Source organism: Mus pahari, chromosome 15 (assembly GCF_900095145.1).
Source record: "Mus pahari chromosome 15, PAHARI_EIJ_v1.1, whole genome shotgun sequence".
Lineage (NCBI taxonomy): Eukaryota > Metazoa > Chordata > Mammalia > Rodentia > Muridae > Mus > Mus pahari.
This window is the reverse complement of record NC_034604.1, coordinates 1,643,465-1,656,364: the sequence shown is the minus strand read 5'-3', so window position 1 is coordinate 1,656,364 and position 12,900 is coordinate 1,643,465. Positions and strand designations below refer to the sequence as shown.

The 12,900-nt window shown below is 45.8% G+C and overlaps 1 protein-coding gene across 10 annotated transcripts in view; it reads right to left on the bottom strand.

Moving 5' to 3' along the window:
• The window catches only part of Svil (supervillin), a 186,262-nt gene that overhangs the window by 63,452 nt on the left and 109,910 nt on the right, over positions 1-12,900 (bottom strand). For all 10 annotated transcript variants that reach the window (XM_029547120.1, XM_029547119.1, XM_029547124.1 and 7 more), the window contains 4 exons: positions 10,981-11,072; positions 4,629-4,686; positions 4,340-4,491; positions 2,036-2,642 (listed from right to left, as the gene is read on the bottom strand). In XM_029547120.1, coding sequence (XP_029402980.1) covers positions 2,036-2,642; positions 4,340-4,491; positions 4,629-4,636 — 767 coding nt within the window. In that variant the 5' untranslated portion in view covers positions 4,637-4,686; positions 10,981-11,072. The remainder of the gene's footprint in view (positions 1-2,035; positions 2,643-4,339; positions 4,492-4,628; positions 4,687-10,980; positions 11,073-12,900) is intronic.

Sequence of the window (12,900 nt, the reverse complement as noted above, 5' to 3'; positions counted from 1 at the left end):
GGGGGAGAGGGGACCTGGATAAGAGAGGGGAGGAAGGGAAAGGGGAACATGATCAGGTGGCGCGCGGGGGGCGGGGGGAGGGGAGGGAGGGGAAAGAGGAACATGATCATGTATTGGGGGTGGGGAACAGCAGTGAAGCCCTGGGGGCCAGAAGAATGAAAGAAACAGGTAACCTTGGAAGTAAGAGGTGGGGGACCCCCAGAATGTACCAGAGACCTGGGAGGTGAGAGACTCTCAGGACCCAAAGGGAGGAACCTTAGATAAAATGCCTAACAGTGGGGAAGGGGAACTTGTACAGTTCATCTCCAATAGAAAGGTAGGAAGGACATCAACTGAAGGATGGGGTTGACATCCCACAGTCAAAAATTCTCACCCAGAATTGTTCCTGTCTGAAAGAACTTCAGGGACAAAACTGGAGAAGAGAGAGGGAAAGGAGGTCCAGTGACTGGCCTAAATTAGGATCCATCTCAAGGGGAGGCTCCAAGGCCTCACACTATTACTGATGCTATGGTGTGCTTACAGACAGGAGCCTAGCATGGCTGCCCTTGGAGAGGCCCAACAAACAGCTGACTGACAGATGCAGATACTTACACCCAATGAATGAACTGAAGTTGGGGACGCCTGTGGTTGAATTAGGGAAAGGATGGAAGAAGTTGTGGAGGAGAGTGACCCCATAGGGAAACTTAGCAGTATCAATTAACCTGGATCCCAAGATCTCTCAGACACTGGGCCACCAACCAGGCAGCATACGCCAGCTGGCATGAGGTCTCCCGACACATACACAGCAGAGGACCGCCTGGTCTGGCCTCAGTGAGGGAAGATACCTTTGAGAGACTTGAGGCCCAGGGAGTGGGGATGCCTGGCAAGTGGCGTGGGGTGGGGTGGGGTGGGGTGGGGGCATCTTCTTGGAGACAGGGGAGGAGGAATGCAATAAGGAAATGACAGAGGACAGACTGGGAGGGGGAATAATGACTGGACTATAAAAAAAGATTAAAGATAATTAAAAAATAATGAAATAAAAATATGTACAGGATTTCCTTTTATAGAAATAGCTACACGATAGGCCACACTTTTCCTATGAAATATGTGCTTGTAGGCAAGATGCTGCTCCAGAAAATATGTGAGAATGGCTCTCTCTGTTTCTCAGTGCCATGTCCTCCAGGTCTAACACTGAACAAAGGTCCTCAAAATCCTTCAGAGGCTGGCTGGCATCTAAGCATCTGAGCCTGGATGACCCAGTACATGGTGACAGACAGCCATTGGTCTTATTAAACTTCAGCACCTAAAATGTTTGCCTCAGGTTCATCCTGGCCATGTGAAATGGAGTAGATGTTTACCAACATGTCCTCCCAGCATGTACTTAAAATGAATACAATGTGTATGTTCACATGTGTGTGTACATATGTGCATGTATGTGTGCACCACATACAATTATTCCCCCAGAATAAATGTACTTGACTCTAGGTTTTCAACCTCCTCACTTCTCCATAAAACTGTTGCTTTTTTTCTTTGAAAGGGTATTTAGGAACCGGCCCAGGCATCCAGCCGGACACTTTAAGCCAGGTATTTAAGTAAACAGTGTTTTTACATGGACAGGAATTTTTTTCAACTTAAATATAGAAACAAACACACATTCTCTTCTGTCATCTGACTTCTGGGCTTGTGTTTGGCTGGTCCGTTTTTTTCCAGGCCTTTCTGTCAGTTGTGGTTCTCTAGTGCAGACATATTTAGGTAGCAACGCCTTACTAAAAAGATTTTTATCACCTAGACTCTCCCCTATAAACAGAGACCACCCCTCTTGTGTCGGGTCAGAAATGCAACAAGAATCCTGCACGAGGGGCTCTATGTAAATATCCTGTGCTTAGTTGAAAAGAAGGCACTGACTGGGAGGGGGAAGGAGGAGGAAGTAGGGACTGCTTCTAGCTCTTACAGAACCTGTCTGGAGACTACAGAAACGACAAAGTATCTTTGCAGTGAGCAGACCTAGGGGCGCTTGTGATCACCAAGGAGGAACAAAAAAATGTTCAATGCTTACCTGGCTCGGGCCTCTGTGGGCAGCGGTGAGTCACTGGGGTGGTTTGGGGAGGCTGGCTGCTGCTGGGGTGAGCTGGGTATCTGCTTTGGGGACCTGGGCACTTCGGGGAAGGAAATGCTTCGCTCAGAAAAGAAGGCAGAGGAACCGTCTTCTCCTAGTGGGGGATCTTGGACTCTTCTCTGGTTCTCCACATTGAGCAGCTGCTCCTGGTCAGACATGTTGCTTCCCAGCGGGGTACAGTCCTGGGACTCCACCAAGCTGGTCCTGGGCCCTGACTCTGTCCTGGAGTGCCGGGAACTGGCATCCTTGCTCTGTTCTTCTTGCTTGTCACTTTTTCCTCGTCTCTCAGCCACATCTGGGTCCTTCCGAGACTTGGCATACCGAGACAAGTACTCGGAGTCAGCTTCCGGGTCCAGGGTCAGCCCGTACTTTTCCGCCAGCTGCCGCCTCCTCTCTGCTTTGTATCTTGCGATCCTTTCCGCTTTAGACTCCAGACTGTGGGTGTCCATGGAGCCCGAACTGTGGATGCCCGAGGTTTCTATGCAGTATTTAGGAGTTTGCTTTTCCAGGGAGGACCCAGGAGTGTCTTCCTCTTCATTGGATCGCCCTACAAAACGACCACAAGGTAAAACAGAGGCGGCCAAGCACAGTCATGTGAACCAACGCAGAGCCCACCACACTTGCAGCACTCAGAGGGCCCAGCCTGAAGGCCCCATTCACTAGGCTGGCATCTGCCCTACACACTCCCTGGGCCCAGCTTCTATTCCCCTTTATTTTTATGTTTTGTTTTTGAGTTTACTATTTCATAGGAGGCCAATGGGCAAGTTCAGATTATTCTAGAAAAGATAGCAGATACGGGAACTTCTGTGATTTTTTTTCAAAGAGATGGGCTGTGGTTTCATAGTACTCAACATGGTAATTGCTCTTATAGATGTGGCTTTGCCCAGTTTCCCACACACATGCACACACATCAAAAAATGTTTAATTATTTGAGAACATTTGAGACCCTTAAGTCACTTGCTATGCTGTGAGTTATAACAAGATTAACCAGAATTTACTTTTGAGGTTGGAATGAAATGGAAAGAGGAATCTATCCTTTCTTCATCTCCTGACTAGCTCAAGTCCTAGCGCAAATAATCTTGGCTGTGCACACCTACAGCACCAGCACACGGCTGAAGCAGGAGGACGGTCTGAGTCAGCCTGGGCCACATAACTTATGTCTAAACAAGAAGCCTGGATTTGCTCACTATCTCTGATGGTTAGGTTTTATGTTCTATGGATGAAGACATTATGAAAACAGGGGTTTGTTTCTGGTAGTTTGATCTATTCTTGGCTCTTCACATAGTTCTTTATCAAACTGTAGCATTGTGCTGTGAGACCGTGAGCCCCCTCTGAAGAGGAAACTGGTTAACAATGGCTAAGAAGCACCTCAGAGCCTGATTCTGGGATAGAACTGGGAAGCTCAGTTGTGGGTGAGTATACTGTTGCCTCTAAGGTCAGGTAAGCAGTGTCCATGACTAGGCATGCCTAAGGGAAAGCCAAGTCACATACAGCATGTTGAAAATCAATATGCAATACATCTACACACATGAAAATAGAAGGCCTCTGCTGCATGAGTCCTGAGAGTAATGGCTGGAGTCATACACAGCCAGCTTTGCTTTGCACATCTGCTTCGAGAAGCCATCCCTTTGCCGGGCATCTGGACACTTGGTATAACCGAAGGCCACAGCAGGCGTCTCCCTTTACAGACAGACATTTACCAACAATCTTTGACAGCAGACTCTGTGGTGGGGAGTGAGAGTGTGAAGAGATGGACACCATGCCTGCCTCTGGTGGGTTCCTGTCTCGAGAGGTCTGAGGGTCAGAATACTTAATAACTGTATATGTACACAATTCCCTATTGTTTGATGGGGTGGTTAATATTCCTCATCGATGTGACTGGATTTAGAGTCATTTCCAGAGAGGCTTAACTAAGAAGGGAACATCTACCCTGATGTAAGTGGTACCACCCAAGGGGCTGGATCCAAGACTGAATAAAACAGTGGAAAAGAAGAAAGCCAAGGGAGCAACAACATCTTTCCTGATCCTGCCTATGGGTGAATGTGACCAGCTTCCTCTCCCTCCCACGCCAACACTATGCCTTCAGTGTCAGATACTGTGTCCCCCACACTCTGAGTCACAATCACCTTGCCTTGGTTGGTATTCTTAACTGTGTATCAAGTGTCTCATTACCCAGCACTACACGACAATAAAGGTAATGTGCTGACATGACAAGGGCCCTGCCTGGCACCGTCAGGTACTCACCAGTATGAGGGCTTGCAGGGTCTGTGGCACGCATGTATCTGGGTGTGTCTTCTTCCAGCAGCCTATGAGTCACTAGTCCTGTGCAGCTCTGCAACAGGATGGGCTGGGCGTCATTTTCTATTCCTTCTAAGCGCCTAGCAATTCTTTCTTTTCTGCACAGTAGAGCAAAGAAAAGCACAGTGAGGGTACAAACGGAAGCCACGGACAGACTCCACACTGCCCACGGACAGACTCCACACTGTCATGATAAATGTCTCCACTCACCAGGGCGCACCACAAAATACTTTACCTTTTCATTTCTAAAAAGTCTTTCCTCTTTGGTTCGAAGATTTTTCTTAACTCTGCAACTACAACAGAGCAGAAAAGAACAAAAAAGAGCGCAGTGTTTAGTGGTTTGGTGTGTGTTCCATTTGCTCCAGCAGTGCACCAGACAGGACTCAAATGCTGGTTCTCAGACCCCTCGTTTGTTTTCAGGTAGGAAGGGAGACGCTAGACAAGTAACGTGTGCATGCAGCACCCACCCCACCCTGCTAACAAGTAAACTCAGACAGGCTAAAACAGCAAGGCTTATTTGTATTCGCGAGACCTCTTTCATAAGCTGTTTTTTATGCTTGTTTGTTTTTCTTGTTATGTTTACAGATGTATCGAAGCTTTTAGCTTGGAAAGCATTTGCAAAGTATGTGCTGTGAACTCCCTAGAGCTATCTGTAAGCTCCTGGCTTACACACACAGCCACTCCTACGTCAGCCTGTCATTTGTCGGTAAGCATCAGTCAGTACATAACTGTTTTCCTTTAACTACAGTTGAGAGCAGGTCCTGAGCCTCAGTAAAGGCTTCACTGCAAGGAAGTGGTAACATTTGCTTCCACACTATAATCTAGGAGGATGATGTGATTCCTCTAGAATCACTAAGAACCAAGAAAATTGCTGTGGCTGAGGATTCTAGCAGGACACTGACTATGGGGCAGACCAAGATGACAAGAAATTGCTTCTTTGCAATGATGGCCAAAGTTGGCCGAGAATGGATTTTAACCTGTTCCTGTCTTCAATAGATCAGTTCTCAAAATCATCTGAAAGGCATCAAGTTATCAGAAAAGAAAGGAGGGGCTATCAGGAGAGGGGAGGAGCTATCAGGAGAGGGGAGGAGCTATCAATCAGGTTGGGGAAAGACTAGCATGTAAGTAGAACACAGTTTAGGGTTAACATTTTGACTCATAGGAGAAATGCAATAAAGGGGCAATTAAGACATGGCATTTAGACCTAACAAGCAGCTGAAAGAGTCAGATGCAGATATTTGCACCCAACCAATGGACAGAAGCAGCTGACCCATTGTTGAATTAGGGAAGGCTGAAAGAAGCTGAGGAGAAGGGTGATCCTGTAGACAGACCAACAGTCTCAATTAACCTGGACCCCCAAGATATCTCAAACACTGGACCACAAAACAGACCAGCTGATATGAGGCTCCCAACACAATACAGTAGAGGACTTCTGAGTCTGTGCTCATTCAGAGATGATGCACCTAACACTCAAGAGACTGGAGGCCCCAGGGAGCTTAAAGGTCAGGTGGGGTGGGGGGTGGGGGGTGGGAGCATCCACAAGGAGACAGGGTGGGGTGGGGAGGAGGTGTGGGATGTGGAACAGTCAGAGGGTGGATTTTGGGGGGGTAGGGAATGGAATATGGAGTGTAAAAAATAAATTAAAAATAAAATAAAGTTAAAAAAACAAGACATGGCATTTACTTAATTAGTAGCTGTTGTTGCTCTGCTAGGTATTGAACTCGTAGCCTCCTGCATGTTAGTCAAATTCTCTGTCACTGAGCTAATATGCCTAGCCCAAAGTGACCACTTCAATTTCTGTTGCTGCTTTTAAAGTGGCCATTTTAACAAGTCAAAACTGCATATAGATGATGTGATTTTTCAAAATGACCTTTGTACTTAGAGACTGAGGTGTGCCTAGCGTTTATTTTTAAGTGTCACCTGCCTTAAAACTTTTGCTGACGGGGATAGAGACAAAGCTCAGCAGTTAAGTGCTGGTTGCTTTGGTAGAGGACCCAGCACCCACACAACCTTCAGTAACCCCAGTTCCTGGAGCTCTGATACTCTCTTCTGACTTCTGCAGGCATGAGTCACACACATGGTGCACATACATACATGCAGAAAAAACACTCATGTCACTCATGAACAAAACTAGACACATACATAGTGTATCTACATACATATAGGAAAAATTAATCTTAACCTAACCCTAAGTCTTTAAATTCATTAAACAGTTTTTGTGTGACTTCAGAAGAAGAAGTCTCAAGGGCACCCTCCATGACATGATAACAATATACCATTTCCATTTAGCCCTCTTTCCCTTTCCGGGGACTTTGTTTATTCTCTCAAACCTCTTAAGAATAAGTTGCAGCACACCTCTTTATCCTAAGATCCTTCGCTTTGAATTCCTTACAAACATGCTATAAGTATGTTTCCTAAAGTTAGAGTCAATATCCATAATGCAATTGACAGAATGTTGTGCCATAGCTGAAGCTCCTAAGTTGTAGGGTTTGCATGTAGTAGTCAACATATAGGGCAGATATTAGCAACCATAGATGGTCTAATTTCCCTAGAAGGAAATCTTCTATTTGTTTTCAATACACTGAGATTTTGATTAAATCTAGCTATCCATTTTCCAGCTGCTGCCATAGCGCTTTTGAGTAATTCTGAGTGGTCCTTCTGAATTCCCGAGTCTTCTACCATTTCTGGCAAGAGTTTGTGGGTGAGTTTTCAAGTAAGGTCTTCAAGGCAGCCGGAGAGTGGGGCTCTCACATTCATGCATCTATGTGCTAGACATTCATTGTAAGAACATTAACAGTGATATCCAGGATGATTTGTCTATGAAGTGCTTTTCTTGGGAAATATGTTAGTTCTTCAATCGCTTCTGAGTGACTAAGGAATTCTGTAAAGACAGTATTGATCTTAGTCTTCCAACTCAAGTAGAAAAGGAGCTTGGATAGAAACATCCATCAGTGGTAGGGTACTGCCAAAACCTCACTCCTCCCTGTCACATGACAGCTGGAAAGAACAGGCCTGAATGTTGAGAGGTGCTCTAAACACTGGTTTGACTTTCAGGCAATACAAAGACAGGCAGCTTAGGAGTAACCCCCATGGAATCTCAGGGGAGGATGATGCCTTGAGGGTATGAGGTTCCTTTTAGAAGAGGGAAAACACTTTAGTACTGACTGTGGTAATGATCCGACAATCCTTTACATGGGTGAACTGTGTGGTGGCCTGCACTATATTTTAATATCAGGTTAGAGACAATAATGTACTTCTATTTAATTCTAAAATGAGAAATCTATTTAATATTATATTATAAGCCAAAGACTTATTTTATTTTAAAAATATATTACATTTATTTATCCGTGTGTTTGTGTGTGTGTGTGTGTGTGTGTGTGTGTGTGCGCGCGCGCGCGCGCGCGCGCGTGTTTGTGGATTTGTGTGCCACGGCGTCTGTATAAGAGGACAGTTTTAGGGCGTCAATTCTCTCTTTCCACCATGTAGTTTCTGGGTCTGCAGGTTTGGTGGCAGTGGTCTAAGCATCTCAATGGCCTAAATGGTCTTTACTTTATAGTAAAGACTTTTATTCCCTTCTCTTGTTGATACATGTTACAGTGAGTCCAAGAGAGGAAAAAAAAAAATGACCATCTTAATACTCAGCTTCACAGAAACAGAACCCTCTCGCTAATGAGTGAGGTCATGTGACTCTGTCACTGAAAGGAAACGACTCTGAGATACAGCTGTTCAGTGCTTGCTTGTCTGGGGCCCAGGACAACCTAGCAGCAAGTGACACAGAAACAAAGCCCACTTGTCAACATTCTACTGCTAAGAGAAGAGCTGACGGACAGGCTGCTGACGGACCCTCTGAGAGTAGATCTTTCCTCACACACCTGCAGAAAAAATCAAGACCATCAAAACTAAGTAATTGTGAAGAAGCCTGGGGCCTGAGGTGAGGCTTGGGAACATTTTTGGGTGCTGTAAAGTGCTAAAGTCTTGTGAGTTTTGAAACATGAGTCTGATTAGTACATTAGACTTGGAAAAACTGTACTTATTTTTCATAACCAACTACAAATTTTGGGACTACACTGGTCAATATGCTTCTGCTTTTCTATGTTGCTGAAATTACAGTATGACGTTCTAGGAACCAGCAGCACATCCTATCTTCTGACCACACGTTGCTCACTGCAGTAGTTATCCAGAGGAACTAGGGGAGAAGACAGAGAAGGAGGCATCCACTGGGGATGTGTGGTGGGAGGGATGACCCTGAAAATATAGACCTGTGCCAGACAGTTCTCGTCAGCTACAATGGAACCAAATTGTTCCCCTTTATAGTTCGTTTTGATCATAATCCTAGATGTTAAACACAGCTTTGTCTTGGATGCGACTGGGTGTCTGTGTCCTCTACAATGACTCCTAACAGCTTTTCATCACATGCCCAACAACACAGACATCTGGGTGCAACCCCACTAGGGCACAGTCCTGCCCCCGCCCAACACAGTTTAGCAATCTCCTTTCCTGAACACTCCAGGAGAGGAGGCCATTTTCCCCCCTGACAGACAGCCTACTTTCTACAGTGTCAGACTCTTGAACTCAGCTGTGTTCTCAAAGGACCAGCCGTTCATGCTCCATATCACACAGTTCTCAGTGTGACAAATTGACCATCCTTGTGGTGCCTAACCCATAAATTTGATCATACATATATACACACAGGAAAGAAAGTAGCACACAGTTTCAGACACCCCCTGGAATCTTGGGGCACATTACTCCATATTGGGCAGTGCTAAGCTTCTAGTCTTTCCTATGACGTCTGTAGCCTTTAGTTCTGTATACCATCCCTCTGCTCAGCATGTGGTGAAGCACGCATTTCACTTGACGGCTGTATAAGTGCAGAAACCCTGAAGCATGCCCTTGTTTAGGTTTGCCTTGCAGTCCAATCCCTGGCGCCTTTCAAGGGCCCATCCTCAGGAGATTGTCTGGGCAGATCATCTGTTTAGCTCCTTAGGATACATTCCAGGTTCTCTGTGCGTGCCTTTAAAACGGGATTTGGTTTCTATTAAAAGAAAATGTCGTTTGATCTAAATTTTTTAAACTTTTCCCCCTTTTGAGCAGAAACAAAACCAACCAACCAACCAACCCACCAACCAACTAACCAACTAACCAACTAACCAAAAAACAAACAAACAAAGCCCCGTTCTTCCCTCAACCTGCTTTTTCTACAGGAAGAGCACCTTGCTCTGCCGAGATACTGACACTTTGGATCCAAGTGGTCATTCCTCATGCTACTGTTATTGGGGGCGGGGGGGAATAATGACCAGGCAATGTTTACATCCTGTTGGAGGCAGAAGCGAAGGGAGCCAGTTCTGAACACACTCAGGGAGCAGCTTCACATGCACCTGTTGCTGGTGGGACAAGTGTCTCAGAAAAGATAACTGTGGAGGCTGCTCAGATGGCTTAGAGGGTGAGGGTTCAATCTCCAAGACCCACATGGTGAAAGGAAAGAATCAATTCACATACACAGAGTTGTTCTCTGGAATGTACACACTGATAAGCATGGATGCAAACAAACAACGATAAAATATTTTTTAAAATTCAAAAGACAACTGTGATATTGTGTCTACCGGCTCTGTGCTGAAAGCCAGAGCTGCAACACTCTTCGTCACAGTACTTGGGAGGCAGGAGCAGGGGGTCTGTGGGTGTTTAAGTACAGCCAGGGCTACACAGTGAGACTCTGGAGAGAGGGAGAGAGAGACACCTGGGTTGGGAGGCGCAGAGGGAGAATAATGGGAACTTAGGAGAACAGCTACCTTCCGAGAAATGTAATTTGAATTTTTCTTAAAAATTTTATTAATTTTATTTCACATTTTTCATTAATTTTTTCATATAATACAATTTGATCCTGGTTTCCCCTCCTCCAACACTTCCTAGATCCTTCCCACTTCCCTACCCACCCAACTTTATGTCCTTTCTCTTTCTTTTTTAAGCATATGAATGTTTTGCCTGTATGTATGTATGTGTGCACTATGTTGATGCCTGGTACGCACAGAGGTCAGAAGAGGATGCTAGATCCCCAGGAACTGGAGTTAAAGATGGTTGTGAGCCACCACATGGGTTCTGTGAGCCAATCCCAGGCCCTCTGCCAGAACAAGCGCTCCAAACACTGCCAAGCCATTGAGCCATCTCTCCAGATCCCTAAATGACTTTATTTCATGAGGCACAGTTTTATTTTTCCTCTCCTGGCCCACCTCACAAACCCTGGGACTATAGGCTTGAGCCACCAAGCCTGGTTTATGTGATGTTGGGGGTGAAGCCAGGTGTCCTACACTCTAGGCAAGCACTCTACCAACTGGGCTACATTCCCAGGCCTCCGAGGATAGTGAAAGACAAAAGAGAGAATATGGACTATGTGCTCTCTCCTCTTCATTCAGCCTCCAACAGTAGCTGGATGGATGAATAACAGATGGGGGAGGGTGCAAAAATTCAGGAAAGACCCCTAAACTGAATCTAGCTTGGAGGGGGAATGAAGGAACATAGAGGAACCACATACAAAAGTGTCAGGGAGGAGTGAGCTCAGACCCTGCCGAGCCATGCAGAGAAGCTCTTCTTACCTTTAGGGAGCGCAGCTAAGCACTTGGCATCAAGGCCTCTCCTGTGATGGGCAGGTTCTTCTTTATCATCAAAGGAAAACTCTTTCTGAAAGCTGAAAGTTATCCCATTAATGCCGTATTTAATTAAGATGGAGACTAAATTCTGAGCAAAAGAAAACACTAAGCAGAAAAACCAGGCTACTGTCCCATGTGTTTGATACTGATGACTTTTTTCCATTTATTTACATTTCTCTTAATATGATAATTTGTGTATGTGTGTTCGACTGTGTAATTACACTGGCACGAGCAGTAACTTGGTGTGTGTGGTGGAGAAAACACCACTGAACCTGTGAATTGTCTTCCTTTATTCAGACAGGCAACACCCTCTTGATCCTAGAACACCCGCGTATGTTAGGCTAAATCGCCCAACATTCAGTCTCTTCCTCAGAAGGCCAGCAACTTGTTGAGGCAGTCTGGATGCTTTTTCCAGTGTTAAATTATATTGATATCACACATGCCTTCAAGCCATCAAACATCAGCATGGGCAAATGGGAGAAAATGCCCCGGAAGCCTTACCATGAATACAAGAGAGTGAACCGAGAGACTGACAGAGGAATGGGGTGTGTCCCGCCATATATACTGACCCTAACCCCAGCTACAAACCCCAGCATCTCCTCAAGACTTCATGTGCACACACGGGAGGCATCTCGAGGCATGGTGACTGGCCTGCCCGCTTTGCAGTTGCTGCTGTGGTTTGAATATTTCCACCAGGGCTGGCTTCATGCTCATCACCAAAGGTAAATTAGAAGACAGGGAAGGTAAAACCCCGCTGCCTCATGATTTGGGCTTTCTCTGCTGCTGCATGTCTTGTGTGCACAGAGACCCTAAGCCAACCATAGCTTTTACACTTGGTGCCCTCCCAGGTAGGTCATTATGGTCAGGTCACATGAAATAATAGCCCAGGTTTCTAAGTTTGGTGTCCCATTCAGCCAAGGTCACCAAAGCATTTGGCCTCCAATTTACACTCTTCTTATCCTTGAATAAATAATCTCTCCCTCTCTCCTTGTCCTTATCTTTCTTTTCCTTATTTATTAGCTTCATTGTAGTTAAGGTGATCTGATAGGGAAAGGTTAGGGAATGAACCCAAGGTGCCATTAACGACAGGCCAGAGGCGTGAACCAAATAACACCTCTGCACTTCTGGTAACTGCTATGTAGTTCACTTTACACATAAATGTACATGGAATATACCAGAGGCTTTCCTGCACGGTATGTTTATAGGATCCACTCTCCTCAAACAGAGTCAGATAACTGGTTACTACAATGTGAAGGAACCATGCCCTTTGTAGCAACGTCATAATACATTAGGGACAAGAGCATCTGAGGGTCAGGGAGGCTGGCACAGGGGTTGGCTCCTTCCAGCACAGTGATGTACAGGTTGAGCCCTATCCCCAAGTGCATCAGGAATGGCCCTGCACCTGCACCTAGGACTGTCTGACTGGGAGCAGTGGCCTGCGGCAGAGGGCCCTAGGCAGCTGCCTGCTATGTCACAGTCTTATATCAGCAATGTGCAACAGGGTCTGGCAGTGGGCAAATTAGATTAGCACCCACAATGCCTGGGGGGGGGGGAACGGCAGGTGCAGTGGAAAGCCAGGCGGTTAGAGTAGAGAAGAATTCACAAGAACAGACAGATGAGCAATGCAGACAGCCAGGGGAGAAAGGAAGGAAGATGGGAGATGGGTGTTGGGGAAAATGACAGGAGGGGCAAGACTAAGCTTTTTCATCAAAAAAGGAAGGAAGGAAGGAAGGAAGGAAGGAAGGAAGGAAGGAAGGAAGAAAGAAAGAAAAACAGAAAGGAAGGAAGGAAGGAAGGAAGGAAGGAAGGAAGGAAGGAAGAAAGAAAGAAAGAAAGAAAGAAAGAAAGAAAGAAAGAAAGAAAGAA